The sequence below is a fragment of the Gambusia affinis genome, linkage group LG13 (genome assembly GCF_019740435.1).
Source record: "Gambusia affinis linkage group LG13, SWU_Gaff_1.0, whole genome shotgun sequence".
Classification (NCBI taxonomy): domain Eukaryota; kingdom Metazoa; phylum Chordata; class Actinopteri; order Cyprinodontiformes; family Poeciliidae; genus Gambusia; species Gambusia affinis.
The window spans coordinates 11078518-11099141 of record NC_057880.1 but is presented as its reverse complement, the minus strand read 5'-3'; the positions used below and the strand labels follow the sequence as shown (position 1 = coordinate 11099141).

The 20624-nt window shown below is 37.0% G+C and overlaps 1 protein-coding gene across 1 annotated transcript in view; it reads right to left on the bottom strand.

The window, feature by feature from the left end:
* LOC122842688 (receptor-type tyrosine-protein phosphatase epsilon-like) overlaps positions 1 to 20230 on the bottom strand; it is a 28132-nt gene extending 7902 nt beyond the window's left edge. Inside the window, exons 1-11 of the mRNA XM_044136777.1 lie at positions 19783 to 20230; positions 11200 to 11419; positions 6058 to 6129; positions 3841 to 3937; positions 3383 to 3456; positions 2803 to 2939; positions 2559 to 2649; positions 2363 to 2439; positions 2236 to 2272; positions 2056 to 2153; positions 694 to 813 (exon numbers count right to left, since the gene is read on the bottom strand). Of these exons, the coding sequence (XP_043992712.1) occupies positions 694 to 813; positions 2056 to 2153; positions 2236 to 2272; positions 2363 to 2439; positions 2559 to 2649; positions 2803 to 2939; positions 3383 to 3456; positions 3841 to 3937; positions 6058 to 6124 (798 nt within the window). The 5' untranslated portion in view covers positions 6125 to 6129; positions 11200 to 11419; positions 19783 to 20230. The remainder of the gene's footprint in view (positions 1 to 693; positions 814 to 2055; positions 2154 to 2235; positions 2273 to 2362; positions 2440 to 2558; positions 2650 to 2802; positions 2940 to 3382; positions 3457 to 3840; positions 3938 to 6057; positions 6130 to 11199; positions 11420 to 19782) is intronic.
* Positions 20231 to 20624: the final 394 nt, after the last annotated feature.

Below are 20624 nucleotides of genomic sequence, written 5' to 3'. Positions count from 1 at the left end.
TTTTTCCTTTTGGCTCATTCCCAGGAGAGCATCATTCCACTCTCTTGGTTGCTGTGTTTTCAGAGAGCTAAATGTGAAAGCACTCGTTACAGAGCTCGAGCGCACTCATCCTTTTTTTTTTTTTTTTTTTTGAGTCAGAGAGGATTTCTGCGCTTGTCTGGCTTCAGACGGAGCAGGAACAAAGTGAATTTTGAAATGTGAAAGCTTCGCAGCACACCAAGCAGACATCCAACTAGGCAATCAAAAAAGGGAAAAGAAACAAATACACCTTTAAAACGCGCGTGGATTCCTGAGGATTAAGTAGCAATAAACCCGGAACATTACAGTGTTTATTGTTCGTTAAAATACGCTTATTTATTGATGACATGTCCTGTTTCTGCTCTCTGTACCTTTTTAATGTTTTATGTCTAAAATATTCATTTTCCAACTTGGAAACTTTCTTACGCTTGGTTTTGCATTTGCATAAATGAAGATAGGAAAAATAAATAGCTGTTTTACGCCACATACCAACATCTAAAAAGAAAAAAATCAGTTTGAAAACTTTTCCTGAATAAACACTTTTTGTTCATAATGTTTATTTTCCATTGAAGCCAATATATAATGGGATATAACTTATTTATAAAGGGACACTCATTTTAAGTCATCATTCACTGCTGGTAACAAGCACAATTTAATACTTTGATTTTCACTTACATATTGAACACAGAACTTTCTGATGGTGTAGTCCACCAGTACAATGACGTCTTCAGTCGCCACGCGGATGTTTCCGTACATCCAGCAGCCTTTTTCCGGCCAGTACTGGCAACATTTCTCCTGGAGAAGGAAAGCGATCATAAAAAAATACTGCAGTTACAACTGCAGTCATATTAATTTCTTACCATGGTACTCATAACCTCTCATTCCCCTCCACCCCCACCACCCCAATTTCTCATGTTACAACTGCAGTGTATTTTACTTGGCTTTTATGAAATAAACCAAGGCAAAGCAACAATTAGCTATGAAGCTGTAGGAAAAGGATTAACAGGTTTCATAATTCTTGACAAATACAAATATGAGAAGTGTGGTTAGCTCAATTTAATCTGATTCCCAAAAGGGATAAACTTTCAGAAAAATAGCACTGCGAATCACCCAAAGAACACCAACCGCATGGGGAAACATGGTGGTTGCAGCGTCATGCCATGGGGTTTTCTGATTTCAATAAGAGCAGAAGTCAGTCGGAGTTAATAGGAGCATGGATGAACCTAGAAGACGGGGAGGTGCAGAACACCGGACACTAGGGTGGAGGTTCAAATTTCAGAAGGACAACAGCCCTACACCTTAAGCTAGGTCTTGCAATGATTCAAATAAATGCATATTCATCTCTTCAGAATGGACCAGTCAAAGTTCAGTACTCAATCCACTGATAATATGTGGCAAACCTTCAAAAATCTGACTGAGTTCCAGTCAAATTATGCTAAGACAAATGGGGGAACATTTTTTTTTTTAGATGCACAAAATTAATGTATCACTTGATAATCAAGCCACAACTTTGTGTTGGTCCATCGTATAAAATTCCAATCGTACACTTTGATGTTTGTGGTTGTAATGAAAAAGAATTGGAAACAAATCAAAGGCAATGAATATTTACTTTATCAAGGCACTGTATGAGCAGAGGAATTTATATTTTCAGTGTGTGTTTTAAAAATTCAATCCAGAGGCGGCCTGACAGTCGATAAGGTCTTCACAGTGACGTTTCAACCCATTAACTAGATTCTCTAATTATCATGAAGCCTCTCAGGATCTTATCAACAATTACTTCATCATTGATCCCCACCGCCTCTAATCTGCCCCATCAAACTTGTTTTTTGAGCACTCAATTATCCTAGTTAGGCTGAATTTAATTTCAATGCTAAGTGATCCTGCAGGGTGACACTTTTGAATGGATTTCCAGTTAGAAGAGGGGTCAAATAAAAGATAATCAGCACTTTGGCTTACAAGAAAACATCAGAGGTCTCAAAAAATTTGTGGTGTTTACAGGAGGGTTTGAAATAAGTCAGTAAAAAATTAGGAACATACCTCCTTTCTTTCTTTCAAATTTGTCAGCATCACTATCGTCGTGGTTTTCTGCTCCCAAATCATTCGCCAGAAATCAGCCAGTGTCTCAGGCTTGGGACCTGGAACAGTATCAGAAGAAAGATTTCAAAACACATGGCATCAAGAGTCAGAAACTCCAATGTTTTTCTTAAAACACTTTACCTTGAGCTGCGATGAATTTGTTCTTCTCTTTATAACCCTGTGTGGAAAAAATAAATAAATAACACTCTAGATTAGGTAAAACAGAATGTTTATATTGATGAAGAGCTTATTGGGTAAAAATACCTACATCTATGTAAGAGGCATTTATGTAGTCTGAGCACAGATGTCCGTCGAGCTGACTGAGTATCACCCTGGAATGATCATCTGAGACAAGAGAGGAGACATAAAGCGAAGTAAGTTTTATTTCTGCCTGCTGCACTGCTTTTCCCGGTGATTTAGCCGTCAATAAACCCGCGGCCGAACATACACAGACCCTCACTCACATGGTAAAATGTTTGGGTATCTGTTTTTCTCTCTGTTGTGCTCTCTGCTGGCCTCCTCAAAGGACCCATGGTGGTAGTAACATGGCAGCGACTACAAAGACAGAAACCAAACCTCACATGATAAAAAAAAAAAGCAACAGGTACAAAGCTGTCTATCGAAATATTTTATTGTTTATCCACTGTACTTGATATACAATTTCACAAAGAAAAAAAAAAAAAAGTCATCCACACCAAACAATCTTACATTGAACTCCTCTCTGAAGAGTTTGCCGTCATCTGCGGAGCGTATCCGGTACTCCTCCTCCAGCGAGTCCAGAGGGATCGGGAAGTATCTCTTGGACGGCGAGGGAGATCTTGGGAGGAGGACCACTGTCTGCTCTCCTGAGTATAAAGGGATATACGATGGTCAGACAGAAAATGTCTCCCTGTGGACGGCATTACAAGATCTCGCAGCACCTGCACAAACAAGCCTGATGACTATTAAGATTTCCTACCTCTGTGGGTACATGACAGAAATGATTTCTGGAGCCATAAAGTTGGTGCTGCGGCTCAAAACCATCTCAGCTCGGAATTTGGCATTTCCGCACATTTATTTTCCACTTGAAGAAAAGTTTATGTGGCTCCCTACGTGCTATGAAACCTAAGAGCCCCCCCCCCCCCAAACCCCACCCCACACCCCCACAACCTTTCCAGCTTTGGCTCATGAGCCTTCCTTTGTTCATAAAGAGTTTAAATTTACAAGTAAAATAAAAAAAGGCATAAAAAGAAAATGGATGCATTATATTTTCATGCTCCGGTGGCTATTTTGAGTGCAGAAGGAGTACCTTGTTCCTCCAAGAAGCCATTTGGAATCTTCTTATCCACGGATGTGACCAGGGCTTTCCTGTGGTTCTTAAACCTGTAACGTAAGAAATAGGATGAGGTAATGAAAACCATCTGATGAAGAGAGCCAAGTTCAGCAGAAAAGGTGCCCACGAAGAACTGTTTAGCACATGAGATGAGTCACAGAGTTAAAGGAAACATTAACCATCTCAGGGAAGTAAAGCTGTTCCTCCTCATGCTGTCGCTTCGGAATGTGAAGCCTCGTCTGACCTAACTCGTTTTGTTTGCTGTCTTTCTTAACAAGCAGCTGCTAGCCCACAAGCCACTGCTCGCCTCCTGTTTAACCCCCCTAGACCCCCAAACAATAACACCCTGACACATTCAGCCTTATTTTCATTTAATGATAAAAAAAAAGGGAGAAGGTGAGAAAAGTAATTGTGAGTTGTGCGACTTTATTTACCTCAGGCAGTAGATTGTTAGGAGGACAACAATGATAAGAAGCAGGGATATGATCAGCGTCGAGGGCAGGACGTGATCACCGTGGTGGGTGGGGTTTTCTGCACAAGCAACCAGTGAAACAGATGACATCAAACCAAAAAGCTTCAAACTAAAGTTTTTTTTTTTTTCCCCTTCTGACTTGTTTTCAAAAAAGCTTAGAAGTCTTGATGCTGCATAAATAACTCAATTTGTAACTCATTAAGTAAAAATGACTCAATTTTATTCCACTCAAGAAAAACTTTTCCCTTACAGATTTACGGAAATAACTTGCAATGGGGTTTATGCTCACAATAACGATTCAGAACAATTGTGTATGTGGGATTGGGTTTCTGTGACAACTACTGATATATTTTACAAAAATACTGTCTGAGTTATCTCTTAGTCTTCTTGAATTTATTATTATAACATAAATAAAATATTGCAGTTTTCCTGGTGTTTTCTTTAAACAACTATAATGTAGAACAATCATTTCTTTTAATTAAAAACCCAGATCTTTTGGGATATTTAGTGTGGTTTTTGTAGTGTAGTTAATCAGCGAAGCTTTATAGCTCTTTGCTAAAATTGTACTATGAGCTGTTATATTAATTCTTTTTTTAATTGTACAATAATTTTTGGAGAACTATGACATTTAAATTTGATTATTAATTTCATTATATAAAAATATTTAACTTGTAGCTTTATGGATGCAGTTTTATGGCCTTCTCTAATCCGCTGTTTGTTTGCTGTTTTCTCTTCCACAGTGTAAAAACATTTAGACTTTTAGTTTAATTCTCTCGAAATTCTCCTTAGGTGTGAACCTGTGTGTGCATGGTTGTTTGATCTGTCTGTCTCTGTGTTGCCATGCAACGAGCTGGCATCCTGTACCCTGACTGTTGGTGATGGGCACCAGGCCCCCTCCCAACCCTGAAATGATAACTGTGCTAGGTTATTGACTGAGAGAGAATTAATTATTGCTGTCACTCTGTTTTTCAGTTCTTGCACAATTATAGAAAATTTACAGGATTCTTTTTTTTTTTTTTGATTGCTTTCTGCTATTTTTTTGAAGTACTTTCATTATTTCTGTACTTTTTAAGAGGGAAAAGAAAAATGTTTACTTTATTTGTGCATTTTAAATGTTGCTGTTGACAGAGTTGTCATAAATTACTCAGCGTGTTTTTATGTCAACAGCAAATTTTGTCTCATTTCTCTGAGCTGTTTCTGCACAAAAGAAAAACTGAAGCTTAAAAATAGCATATTAACAGGCACCCACATTTTGCACTATGCTGAATTTGCTAACTCTTTTTGTGAGTCTGTAGTGTTTTAAATCAATTACCAAAGCCTTTACTCCAGAATTAAAATACATGTATATATTTTGTTTAGTTTTGAATCGTGTGTTAGAAACAAATGAATATATCTAGTCCAGACTGCAGGACAGATTGCACTCTGACTCAATCCACCTTTGGTAAACCTGAACGCAGGAAGAAGGAGGCAGTTTTATGATTGCTGCAGAAACAAACAACATTCAGGAAAGTTCCCAGAGCTGAAGCATTAATTTGTGCAACTGTCTTTTTTGTTTTTAATTGTCCTAAATGGAAGCCATACAGTTTTAAAGTCTTCAAATATGTTGGAAATGTTGCTCTAAATGGTATGCACTGAACTGTTAGATTATCTTGTGTTTTGTAACTCACTGAAAGTTTTTATTTCTGTAATAATTAGCCTTGAGAATATTTCTTTTAATACCCAAGGAACCTATAAATTTTTCATATCAACATTCTGGATTTCCTTAGATTTTTATTTATAACCATTTCCCCATGTGTTTTTTTTAACTTCTGGACATTTATTGCTCCTATTTGGGTTTTATTTTCTAGATGTTCTGCACATCATTAAACAGCACTATGCTGACGCTGGCTTCCAATTTGGCAGTAGGGCAAAAGGCTGTTTCAGGGTTTTTACTGGCATTCAAAAGTTCAATCAGCTTTAGTTCAAAATGTACAACACGGACCTGGCAAATCTGGATAGACGAGGAAATGAAAGACAAGTTACTCTCTCAAATTTCGTCTTTACAACAGCATCACGTTCATTTTGTTAGATGATCTGGAAAATGACTTCAATATGTTAAACCAAATGTAAAACCTTTGATATTTAAAACATGCACTTTTCTTTCTTTAATGTTAGCAGTGCAAGGCCTTTGATGTTTTACCTGCAGTTTGGTTGTCATGAGATGAACTGTTGACAGTGAAGGAGGATCCAATCAGAAACAACACCATTGTCACTGAAAGAGAAAAAAAAAGCAACAACATTGAATCATTTTTACTGAGAAAAAAAAACAACAAAAAAACATGTTTGAACCTGTAACTCTACATATCCGCCACTAGACGGAGCCAAACCAATATAAAACCCATCTGTGTCTTGGTGTCTTCATAAAGGGCAGAGATGAGAGCTCTGCTTTGATGTGGCTTGATGTGTGCGAGTTTGTCCGCAGAGCAGTTAAGAGTCCTGCTGGGAAATCTGGTTGCAGTCGTGTTCTGTCAGGCCGACTTGAAAGTGAAGCATCAAATAACCTCAAATTCAAACATCAAACCAGGGAGGAGGCTTTAACCCACAGGTGACAGTAACCATATCCCTTGCAGACCTTGTGGAGTTGAGCTTCAGCATTGCTTGTTAGAAGCCATTTCCTTCTCTCCTGTTTTCTTTGATGTACTGGAACTGGATCATTTCTGTGTGTCCCTGGCCCTTTTTAACATCCCATAGTCTTATGGGGTGAAAAAACAATGTCATTTCATATTTTTAATTTACTAACAAGGGAAAATTGTCCGTAATGTTGCGTGGTACTTTTAGCTCCCTCCATTTATTTATTTTGTCCTCCCTCTATACCAGTGTTTTCTGAAACTTCCTATAGCATCTACTACCTGATTTACCTTTTGCAACACAATACTTAAAAGGAGAAAGAAAAAAAAAAAAAACTCTTGTGCTCCTGTTCTGCAGTAGTCTGTCCTAAGATGGAATTTCGAACTGCAGAGTGTAAGGCTAGTTTGACCCAAATCCTTTTTTTTGTCCACATATGACCCATACTCAACTTTTTCATGACAGTCTAAAAGACCGAATTCAGATTTTTTTCACCACCCCAAAAATAAAAAATCTGATTTGTGCCACTTCCATATGTGCTACTAAATCACATAATGTACTTCTCCAATTGTTTTTAATGTGTTTGTAGTCTGAAGGGTCTTGCTGATACACTTTAGCCAACTTTCATTCTGCACTGGAAAAAGCAAAAAAAGCTCAGTAAATCCAGATATAAATAACAGCTGAAAATTATAATTATGAATTTATGAAAGATTTCTGTCAGGGAAGCGCTTCACATCACAAGCACATCACTCCTGGCTCTGACTACACATCTAAACAGGTTTCTCTAAAGAAGTTGCCATCAATGCTTCATAAAAAGCCATCACTATTCATTTTACATTTCTAAAAAGCTTCTTTTATCTTATGATCTTGTGATAATACTGTCAGAATACTGCAAACTCAATCCATATGCAGTGCGCTGCTGTGGGACATCTGTGTTAACAGATTTTATGTCATTCCCAGATCCAAGTTTAGACATCAAAACAATTAGTTTTCACTTAGCCTATGCACCAAAGTTGCTTTATTCTTAAAAAAACCAAAACAATTCTTAATTAGTTTCTCTCTTTTTCAACAGAAGGAACAGAAATGTCTCAGTTACTTAAAGCCATTCTGAATCTAAGTCTTTTCCCTCCTCACACTGCTTTCTTAAGATCTGTGTAAATACTATTGCATGTTTCTTTTGAATAGTCTGTATTATGTATTTTTTCCTTACTAGTCATGTTTTAATTATTTAGTAATCTATCTTTTTTAGCACTTTTTCATTTTTATCTGTAGATGATGCTATGCATATGGCATATAAAAAAACAGAATTGCTCACTACATTTTCCTTGTCTGTTTTATCTCCAAAGTTCAGAACCTATTTTTTCTTCAGTCATTTACACTTCCTTTCGCTTTTTTCACCATCCTCAAAGGGGAAAGGTATGAAACAAAACAATAAGTTGGGAAAATGTGACAAATCTGCCTAAATGTATTTGCTTTGATTTTGTAAAAGGGCAACAAAATAACTGAGTGTCCTAATTTATCCTCTGTTCCAAGTCCTCTTCATGTTAGAGGCCAAAAGACTAGATGAAATAATTCATTGAGTCAATTTATTTCCTGTGAAAATGGGTCATCTGGGGGCCTCATTTGTGATTTTTCGGAGAATTTCTCACATATAACACCCGGGAGGGGATTCCAAGAAAAAAAAAAAATTCCCCTGAAGCTTTTGTTGAAAACAGAGCTACATAATAACGCTCTAAAATGTCCTCAAAACAAACTCGATGTCAGATTTCATAAAGTGTTACTGGATTATAAATTAGGGGTTTGACTTTTGAAGAATATGCCGTCTTCTCCATCCATCAGAAAAGTATTTTTATTAATAGCCGTGTGTCCACATGCAGCACAAACACTTTTCTTTTTTTACATAAAATGTACACATGCTTTCACATGTAATTTGTCACGAAGCCAAAGGTTATGTGTTGCATACTGTTAGATGAGCCAAACCTCTCCCCACTATTAAACAAGCATGCAGTGCGAGCACCTGCTTCCTATTCCCTCCCCTTCAGTGGGAAAGTTGCGTCTACTGATTTAGCCCCATGCTACTGTACATGGACAGCAAGGCTTTGCTATGTAATATTTAGAGAGAAAATGAGTGAGTAAATGGGTACTAAAAAATTGCCAAGCACAGTCAAATGCTGAGATCAGGTTAAAAGGATATCTGATAAGGCATAAAGACACCTGAATTTTCTGGGTAGTTATGGAGAAAAAGAGGAACTAAACTTTAAGTGTTGATGAGGTTCTAAAATATGAACCACTGTACTACAGCAGGACAACATGACTCGTCTTATGTGTATGCAAAGAGAGGAAGCAACAGTAAGAAACTCTGGCCTCAAAAGAGGAAAGCTGGAATGGAGGTTCACCCTCCACAGCGAGACACCCACCCTAAACATAGCGCTAAAACGGAATGGTTTTATATTAATGTGTCAGAAATGGTCCAGTTAAAGGCCAGAGCTCAATCCGATTAAATATTTGTTATGATACATTGGCTGCAGTAGAGGTGGAATGTCGTTAAATAAAATTTTATATTCAGAGAAATGAATAGAAATCAGTACAACACTTTTTCATTTATATTTTTTATTTGTGAAAAGCATGAGGTTAATTTTTTCTTTAATATTAGAATCTCTCCACCTTTCCCTCCATCCATCCATCCATCCAATCACAACTAAGCTGAATTTGTTGAATCTTGTACTGTCATTCAGCTACGATGTAATGCCAAGATTGACAGTGCATAACTTTTGGGTCAGCCTCTCGGGTCATGGCTTATTTAATGTTGATGCAATTTGCACTGTAAGGTGTCACGAGTTAAAGATAACTTTGTGACAGGATATAAAATGTGCAACGTCCACAGGAGGAGATGTTGTTGTACCAAACTCAATGATTTATACTGGAAGCCTGTCAGATCCGAACATTCCCAGTGACCGGCCTGGTTTTGCTCCCATGTGTTTATTTACTCAACATTTGCAAGATAGACATGAACTGACACCATGGAAGCACCAATAACAAATGTGTGTTTTACCTCTGAAGACATGAGCCATGGCCACATAAATTTTAGATAAATATGATCCAAGATCATGTGTTTATTCCCACTGACAGGAATTATGTAGGCTCTTTTAAAACATCATTGTTTTGACATTGTAGCCATAAATCATCTTGCATGATATAAACAAAAGACACTTAAAACGATACGATCAGTTATGCAATAAAAACACGAGTAAAGAATGATCATTATTAAATAGAAATTAAGCATCAGTGAGCAGCTGCTCGTTATTAATCATCCATTATAAATCCAAATTTCTTGCATTGTCATTATTCTGTTCTGACTGGCTGTGACATGTGATTTGCGCGATAAAGTTTCATAATGGCTACAAGAAAACGGGTCACATGCAACAGAACACTGACTCAAAACAAACACTGAAACTTGACACAAATCCCTTTATTGTAGTAGGAAAGTCAGATTAAAGCTGTTTGTGGTTCATCGTTTTTCCCTGTGCAACATATAAATGTGGCAGTCTGGCATTCCTTTTTCCTCAAATTATTCTCAAATGTTAATGGAGATGCTGAGAAAATACTAAATGTCTTCAAAGGCATCCAGAGAGGAACTAATGGGAGTCAAAAGATCTGCAAATTACAGTCTGTTAAATTGTCTTTCCCTGACAGTTAGGCAAATTTGGATTCAATTTGAAGGTCTTCATAAGTCGACAGGAAGATGCAACACATACAATCCCACAAATACACAACAAAATCATACAGATCCATATCCCTGACCAATACATATGGATTAATGGATTTCTTAACATGTGGAGAGAAGCATACAATGTTGTCACTGAATTGTTCCTTCTCCAATTGAAGCCTCCACAGATCTTAGAAAATGTGTGCATTTCTTAAACATTCAAATATCCCCATCAATGTACTATTTAGAGGTCATGTACAGATGCTCTGTAAACTCCGATTCACTGGTAATGCTGAAATAAGGGTACCACTACAGGTTTCTAGATTCTAGTGACACATTAAAAATGCTGTAAGAACAGAATCATCAACACTTCCTGACAGATAATAACAACATATATCAAATATATATCCACACATCCAGACATGCTTCAGTTTTCTCCCAGATCAATATGGCTTCAAAGACTCATATTCTCTGAATATATGGCATGTTTGGAACACCAAAGGAGAGATAAAAAAAAAAATAAATGTTGCTGTTGTTTTCCGGGATCTGAGCAGCAAAAGCATCAGGTGTGGGAAAAAAAAAGAAAGATGCAAGACACATCCAGCATTTTTGTTGTCAAGTGCCAAGGACAAAAGTGAAAGAAAGCACAAAGGAGATGCTGCACTTTGCATGTCAGCAAAGTGCAGCGGCAGAGTGAGCAGCGTGAACAAAGAAGAAACTAGAAGGAAAAGGAGAGAAAATATCTCCTCCAATCCAGACTTTGAGTTTATGTGAAAAAAACAAACAAAAAAAACTAACACTTTATGTGTTTGCAAACTGGCTAGTGGAACAATGTTTCAGTGTTTGGGTGGAGAATTACGATCTTAATAAGTAGGTTATTGAATTATCATATATCCTTATTTAAATAACTTATCTTTCTCAAGAAATCAGTTGAATTTGAATAAAATTCTGTTTATTTCTGGAAAAAAAAATATACATGTAAATATTAGGATGAACAAACAAGACACTTACAGTTCCACTCAAAGCTGCTGTGACCCGTCACTCCATAGCAATCATGTGATTCGAGCTGTTGTCTTCGTGATTTACTGGGGAGGTTTTCTTTCCCTAAATCTTCATCACATCCTGGAAGTTACCAAAAATATGAATGAAGAGACGAGTGAGGATAATGGCAGTGCCGGAACGTTATTCAGAGATCTTGGGGCTTCGGATCAACAGAGGACCTCTTGGAAACCTGGGGAAAAACAGTAATAATAAATGTGTAAATGAAACAGATACAGTTTGGAAAACTATCTGACACATTTTTTGTAGCTCAGTTTTTTTTAAGCTATCTAAAAAAATAAATTAAAATAAACACTACATGCTACTAAATGCAAAAAAAAAAAAAAAAAAAAAGAAATAGCTGGCTGAGTGGGTGTGGATGTGAAGCCATCTGGAATCTATGTTCTTCACATCCACCAAGAAAACTAAAACCAGCCTCTTTATTACATTAATAACCATAAAACCCCAAAAAATTTCAAAGCCATTGTTTAGATAATCTTTTTACAAATTACACAATTTTGATTTTATCCACAAACTTGTTACAACAAAAAACAAAACCACCTATAAACAAAGTCAAACAATGCCTCTATCACAGCTCAACACATGAAAAGCCCAATTTGTTTTGTTTTGTTTTTTTGCAGTCTATGCATGTTTTTGCAAACCTATGGATTTATTTGGATGGTTACAGGTCAGTTTGTAGACTGGTTTGAATTCCCTTGACATATCTGAATTCAAAATGACAAATTACATCGATGTTGCAAGTGTAGCCGCAGAGCTGTTGTGTACGTTTGTTGGAGATCCGCAGGGCCATGGCGACTCAACAGAAAGAACCACATCACAATCAAAAAAACTGTGGGTTCTGCTGTAGGGCAATTTGCTCTTTGGAAACTTGAAAAGCATTCTGTGTGTTAGTGTATGAATGTGTCCATGATCATGTTTTTAACTGTGGCCCAAAGTGAATGAGGTGCAAAAGTGCTTCAAGTTGTTGGTATGACTAGAAAATCAATGAGGTAGAATCTCACTGATCCCTGTCTCTGCACTTTTCTTTTAAATTTTTCTAAAATAAAAATAAAAAAGGTAGTATTCTGAGGTGGTTGTTGGGTTGTTTTAAGGGGTACTCCTCATTTTGATTAATTACACCATATAAGTTCTACTTGTGCCAGAGTTCAGGCAAATATGCCTATGCATGCATATCAATAATAGACGGAAAAAAACCTTCTTTATGCAGTTTAATCTAAAACTATGATTCTATGCCAGATGAACTATGGAGGCCTCTGTCTACCTGACCTTACTGAGATGTTCAACGCTCATTCTGCCTTTTAACCTAGTTCTCTTTGTTCACTAACTTTCTCTACTACCATTTGCTGCTTCATGAACTACCATGTTCATGAAGCAGCTCCATTAATAAAATTAAATAAATGAAACTCAAAATACTGAACTATTCATAAAAACGTTAAAAAAACGTACATTGTCTTTCATTTCACAATTATCCATTATTTTATGCTGATCTGACAAAGCTTGTAACAGGACAGGAACATCTTAAATGGTGTGAATATTTTTGCAAGGCACCACTGTATAACAAAGGTATTTAATGATTAATTTTTTCCTGTTTAGTGAAAAGAAGAATCAAGATTTTGTCTTGTTAAAGATAGTGAGAAAGCAGGCTTAGCCTGTTTTCCCGTCCACTATGCACCAGCATGACGCACAAAGGGATATTGTAGCTGCTGGAACATAGCTGAGCCAAAAGAAAAAAAAAAAGAGTACAGGTAAATTAGTCAGTAGACTCAGCTGGATGACTTTCCTGACCTGAGCTGTGAGAAAGAAAAACTAACTGAACAAGGTGTGAAGAGCACCTTATTTCCCCAATCAGATATCAGGTTTTTTTCCCCAAATGCTTTAGAAAGCTGCTGCTGGCAGTGAAATATATGCAGGAAACATTCCATTAAAAGCATCCAGTTGAACTTGATACTGCTCAGGAGATCCTTTACGAATAAGGCAGTAAAACTCTGCTCTGGAGGTTTAATATTGTGCCTATTAACACTTGTGAAACCTTTAAGCATGTTTGCTCGCTTTCATTTGTCAGAAACAAACACTGAGTTTTGTTTTTATTCGTTTGGGCAAGAAGCTAGGCAGAGCACAAGGAGATCATCCTAGAGGTTAACTTTTGCAAAGTAAAGAAATTTCTCCAGGGACTTGATTTGAAACACTAATAATAATGTGCAGAATGTCATGTGCTGATCCCACTTATTTTCATTGTATGTACTTGTCTCTATTTTTCACTCTTCTTGTCAAAAACTAAGCAAACAGGTCCTTATTGCCGCTATTGTCACTATTATGATTGATAATGCATGAAAAAGAAAAAAAATATGTTACTATATACATTTTCAGTCTTGGCTTCCTTGCTTTAGACTCTGATCAAATATAACAAGTTAAAGAGCAATTCCTGGGTGTGCTGTGGTGGCGTAGGGGACAGCGCAACCCAGGTTTGGAGGCCTTGAGTCCTCGACGCAGCCGTTGCGGGTTCAATTCCCGGACCCGGCGACATTTGCCGCATTTGTCTTTCCCCCTTTCATATAAGGGACACTAGAGCCCACCAGAAGACCCCCTGGTGGGGAAAAAATAGCAATTCCTTTAAATGAAATATAGTTTTAAAAAGCTAACAATATAGGAAGAGTGGGAGAGGGGAGAAATCAGATTTTTTTATATATATTTATAGAATGAACTTAAAACAAAACACCTTAAATACTCTTATTTAGTAAGAATAAAGTTGGGAGAACAATAATCCTTTGCATATATATATATATATCTATAGATATAAATATATATCTATATCTATATCTATAGATATATATATGTATCTATATATATATATCTATATATCTATCTATATATATATATATATATATCTATCTATATATATATATATATATATATATATATATATATGGAACATATATATATGGCTATATACAGATAGAACAACATCAGACATCTCAGTATCAGAAATGTGCAGTCCTAGGCACAGCCAAGATATATAGAACCCTCAAGCTCCCAGGTAGTTCCCATTCAATTCTATTAGAATAGTTCAGAAGTAATATATCAAGTTTTAGGTCCCCTCCTGCTCTGATTGGTCAATTAAAAGTCATAAAAGGCTACATGGAATGATGCAACACACTCATACCAAGCTAGCAACTGGTCAGCCACTACGAAAACATTTTATGCTGACCTGTTTAAAATACAGAGTGCATATGCACAGATTAGCATAAACTTTAACTTCATATGTTGCAGAAAAGTATAAAACAAATGTTTTGAATCTCTGCAGTCTGTTTCTTTGAATGCAAAGTCAGACACTGATTGGCTGAATACTAAGATGAATCTCATATTTTACTGAACAAACTATCCTCACAGCAGGCCATCTACCACTCCCAGAACTAACATTAACATCTGAATGTAAGGTTTTCAACATCTTCAAATGTACATTATGAAATATAAAAAAGCTTCAGACCATGGAAGAGTCTTACGGTTAAAAGCATACTGTGAAAAAGTCATCCAGCCCAGATGATCTTTGAAGTGGAACAAAAAGATAAATCCTGTAACTAAATCTGTCAATCAAATATGAATCATACTTTTAAAAGGGCAGAAGGGTAATGCTAGAGCTGTTTTCTGGTTCTGAACACAATTTGGCCTCTGGGTGGAACTGCAGGCAATTTTTGGCCCCTGGCTCTTATTTAAAAGGGCAAGAGTGTTACTCAAGGGGTTTGGAAAAGTTTTACTTAATAAAATATTTCAATAAGGATGATAGCATTGATTAAAACTGGCAATAAAATACAATACACTGAAGCATAAAAATCCTTCAGAAAGGTTTTTTTTTTTTTTTTATTTATAGCAATCTCATAATTGTAGTAAAAAGTCTGACCTGACCAGTGGTAGGATTAAAAGAAATGATAAATAATACTTAATACAGTATTTTAATTGCCTTTAGTCATTCAATTTTAGTTCTACAAACTTAGTCAAAACGAAAGCCTTGTTCATAATGTTCTGTTATTATTTATTATAGGAACAGCTACTTCCTGTCTGCTCTGTGTTGACTAAAAATGATGAAATAACAACATGGAGGCCATCGAAGCTGTATTTGAGTGCCGTCATCATCCAAAAAGAGACAGTAGTGAGTCTATGAGTTGTTGTTTACCATAGCTATCATTCTTTTCTTCCAGCTTAAAACACAAATATTAATATAATTTCCTAAAAAGATGACATATCATGCTTCCTTGAACAAGTTAAAACAGGTCTGTGGGATATACAAATCATGTTAATTGCATATTTTGCAAAGACATCAATCTGATATTTCACCTAACTGCTTCTAGAAGCAGTAAAGACTTAAATGGAAAAGCAAAAGTCTGCAAAAAAAACTATTTTGCATAATAAGTCCCCTTTTACAATGGAAAACAAATTGCCATTTGCTTATACGGTGGTGTGAATTATAATGTATGGCCTTGAATTTTTTTTTAATCTTAAACACAAATTCAAATTATCTGAGTCAGTTTGAGCCCACCTGTGATGTTCCCTGCTGTCAAACTATCTGGACAAACAGAGATACAATTGTTTCTTACATTGTGTAACTTTCCGCCGACGCAAAGTCTAAACCTCGACTAAACAGTGCACAGCACTCAGTGTGTGGGTAGGACCAGGGCCTCGAACACCTGCACTTCATAATAAGCAGCCATCCTGTCGTGGGAAATAGCCAAGAAAATTCAGTTTTATCCACACGAGCCAGGAGGATGAGGAAAGTAATCTCCAGCCTCCAGTTTGAGGACTCTGAAAATGACACTTCTGGGACACAATAGGTGAAACCGGGGACATGAGATGATAATCATTGCAATTACAGCCTCACTTGTTCAGCTGCAGCTCAGCCAAGGATGAAGGAGTAAGCTTCTTTCCTGGGATTCACCACAATGGTGCGAGGTGCAAAAATGAATACAAAATCAAGCCCCAGCAGTGTACAAAGAAATCTACTGTGATGGTTGTGTTACAGGCAACATTACTGAAAAACATATAAAAATAATAGCTTGTTTTTTTTGTGTCGTTGCTATGGGTGCTGATTATGTAAGCGATTGCCTCTTTTGCTTGACGGACCACAAAATGACCACACAAGACACTTGCTCTTCTCAGTAAGAGCAGAGTTTCACCACAAGCATACTTGCAAAAACAAGATACACATGAGCAGAGCTGGAGTTGTGTCTTAAAATAAATACATATCTATTCATTCCACCACAAAAACTCACTTTTCTAAATGTAATCATGCAGTTTTGCACAAATGCAAACACTTTCATTGTCTCGGTTTTGGTTTTGGGGGGATTTTTTTTTGCAGAAATGTAAAGGAAAAATATGATTCCTACATTTTTTTTTTTTACTAACATTAAGTAACAAAGGTCCTCCACGTGGGCTACAAATGTGTTAAGCCTGGACAAAGAGACAATGTGAGAAGAATGTTACGTGGGCTAAATAGAAAAGCAACTGGACTGTGGCTCAATGGTGCAACGTCCTTTTTAAAATTTGTATTTCACTTAGAATTTAAGGTCCCTGGAAAGAGAGGAGAAAGCACAGAAGAGATGCTGCTTGACGTCCAGTTTGAGGTTTTCACTGTCTCGATCTATGCCATGCTTGAAGTGCAGAGCAGCTAACTACCAGAAAAACATTAGGACACTTCATGCTTCCTACTGCTGACAAGCTTTATGGAGATGTTTATTTCAATTTCCAACAGATCATGGTTTCTTCCCACACTGCCAACTGTACCAAAGGCTGATTCAATGACCATGGTATTACTCTGCTCAACTGGCCAGCAGACTTTCCTGAGTTGAATCCCATAAACATTATCTGGGCTGTCAAGAGGAAGACGAGAGACACCACACAACAACAAGGCAGATAACTTGAAGGTTGCTATAAAAGCAATATGGGCTTGCAATACACTTCAGCAGTGCAATAGGCTTATGGCCTCCATTTTGCACTGAAGCTGTAATTCGTACACAAGGAGGCCCACCCAAGAATTAAGATGCAGAAAACTCAACATACATTTCAGAAACCAATTCACAATAACTTTTTTTCTTATTGATCTTATGTATTATTTATATTTTCTGAGACATACATTTTTGAGTGAGAATTTCTTTTCATTACTAAGCTTTACATATTTCACTCTATGTTTTTTTAGATCAGTGGTTCCCAAAGTGTGGGGCTAATTGCAGCGGGGATGGGGGAAGCTGTTTGGATAAAAAAACAACAACAACAAAAAAAACAAAAAACAGTTACACAAGACTGTTTCACTGTAAAGCTGGTTTGTAGTGTGTTTTATTGCAACTTGAAGCGTGAAATAGACTTCAGTGGAGTTTGAAAACAAATTATGTGTATAGGTTTATGTCTGGTTGAACGATGTGTGTGCCCAGTTAATTTTTTTTCTTTTTTGGGGGGGATTTTGTTGTAATCCATAGAGGGCCCCATGAAAACTTTGGGAACCACTGTTTTAGATGTACTTGTATGCGACCAAAACAGCAGATTTGGGTGATATTAATATTGAGAACATCAAGAACTGACACTGAATCGTTCATAATTTGCTTATATAACGTCGACGTAAAATTGAGTCAACCTTCTTACAAAGACAAATGAGCCATATGTTTTCCACATCAAGGACAATCTCCCAGATTTTCTTTGCAATGTGTATGATTGCCACAACGCAAACCATGTTCCTCACCTTTGGATGCCGAATTATAATTCCTGGGAAATTTGTCACTTTCAAAATGAGTCTAACTATAGCATGTGAATTCCCTCAAGAGTATAATGTGTGCTATAGCTGTCCCAATATTCTGAGGTAATTTGAGAATTAACATCAGCTTTTAGTAGGCCACTTAATTAGGAATGAAGCAAAAATGTAGGTTATTGTGAATCAGGCTTTGGCAGTGAACAAGATCTACAATTCAAGTCTGATACAAATGACATTTATATGACCATTTTACTTTATTAGTAGATATGACATTACAAAACAAGGATCATTTTGTACAGACTGCGTAAGGTTCAGAGAAGGCAAAACATTACGCCTTCTCTGCAGATGAGTGTTTATCACGACACAGAGTGTAATGGATTAGGAAGGAAATCAAGAAACAAAAGAGAAATTGGCAAGCCAGAGGACTTCAATTAGTTTTATGAAAGTCATTTCTGAATCTTTTATGAGGTGTTTCCACTAATCAATCTCTATCTAAAGTGATCTCTGAGGAAGGAACAGTGGACAGACATCTGATTCATTGGGCTGCCAAGCCTCACTGATGAATGTGGAGAGTGACAGGACAGCCCCGCCAAACTCTATTAACTCCAAACGTTAATGCTGGTTCTGATAGAAAAGCGCAAGAATGAACAGTTTTCATTTCTTGTCGCATACGAGGCTATGTAGCTGTCAGGGTATCCATGCTAACATTAGAACAACAACAGGCATGAAAGCATTAGAACTAGACAACAGAGCGTTGGAAGAAGATGATGTGGACTGAGGAATAACATTTTCTTTTGTATCACGTGGATGGCTGGTTAACTGCTTCACTAAGTTGGGGATCATGATGCACCTGGATGCTAAGTTGGGAAGAGGGCAGGCTGACAGAGTAAGTGTGTTGCTCTGGGCAATGTTTAACTGTACTATCCCTGTGGATCTTCCCTTAACAGGTTCCACTGTCTTTAAAAAGCCTACTTATGTTTTCAGACTGGTTCTATTTATGTGATTTCTTGATTCCTGTGGGCTATCAAAACAAAATCCAGCTGTGATTGATCACAGTGAATTGATGATTTTGCATGAGCTAGGCGGCTTGGATTAGACAAATGAAACATGTAGATCTGCCCTTTGTATTTACACTGTTGGTCAGGTAATCTTTGACTTTTATATTGAAAATTGGTTGGTGAGTCAAAACACTTAAGTGCAACAATCAAACAAAAGCAGAGGGCACATTTACTGTTTCACAGCTCTGCAACCAGCATGCCTTGCATCAAACTGACACATTTGCTTTTCTTTGCTGCCATTAGAAGCAGGCTATTAGCTACAGCATCCACTATAAGTAGAGCACGCAGGCCTATACTGTACTATATTGTCCTTCATTCGTTTTTTTGTCCTCAATAACACTGCTGTTTCCTTTTTTGGCGTCCAAATATTTATTATTATTACTATAATTGCTATTTTAAACTATATGATTACAATAAAAAAAAATAATAATCTAATCGTTACATGAATGCACTCAGTTTAACCTTATAGCCTACATATCGTGTCCTGGTGGTCACTGGGCACATAGATTTGCTCCACTAACCCATATTCTGTACAGCTTGTGTTGACAATGTACATGTGTGAATGACGGCTTAGATGGAATAAATGCCCAACCCTCCGTGACCTGCATGCGTTTACTAAAGCCTTTTGTAGTTTGAGCGAACCGAGACGTTTAATAAAAAGGGAGAGTCGCAGCTCATAGACAGAAAATGGTCGGTGTTTAAGGTTAAACCTCACACTGAAAGCAGCTGTGTTTGTCCGCATCTTACCGTAGCTTTATGATGACCTCGTCACTCACGCTGCAGCGGCTGATGATGTCGGCTCCCGCTTGTTGTTGTACCCGACGCCCCGTCTCCGCTCCTCTCCTCTCCTCTCCTCTCCTCGCTCGTCTGGTCTTTGGAGAATAGCGCTGCGCACATGGAGATGTCGAATCGTCTGACCGGAGCCGAGGAATGCGTTTAGGCTCCCTTAGTGATCATGTTTCCAGTACATCTCTCAAAGGATGCGTGTCCGCCTGCCAGAGCTGGGCCGAGTTATGGCAGAGCGGAGACTGGAGAGACCCTCCCCCGGGCGCAGAGCAGTATCAGGTGGACGCAGAGCATCCTTCACATTCCTGCATCAGTGGACAATAAAGGGCAAGCTAATACAGGAAAAAAACCCTATCTGTTTTACTTCCCCCAATTTTCTGTTCTTTTTTTTATTATTACAGTTGGTATTTTAGTATGACGTTTGTTCAATACAAAGAAAGGTTTCAAATTGTAGCATTCCTGCAGTGACGCTTAGGGGACTGATCATGTCATATGATGCTGAAGGAGTGAACTAGCAGAGTTTCTTTAAAAAGACTACAGCTTCACTTTTCCAAATTATCATTTTATGAAATTAATAATAAATAAATAAAAATACTATTATTATTATTATTATTATTATAACATTTTGTAATGTTGTATTAGTTCAAAAAGTAATAATAATAATAATAATAATAATAATAATAATAATAATAATAATAATAATAATAATAATAATAATAATAATAATAATAATAATAATAATAATAATAATAATAATAAAAGGTCATTCGGCTTTTTTGTTATTGTTTTTTTGTATTTTTCTT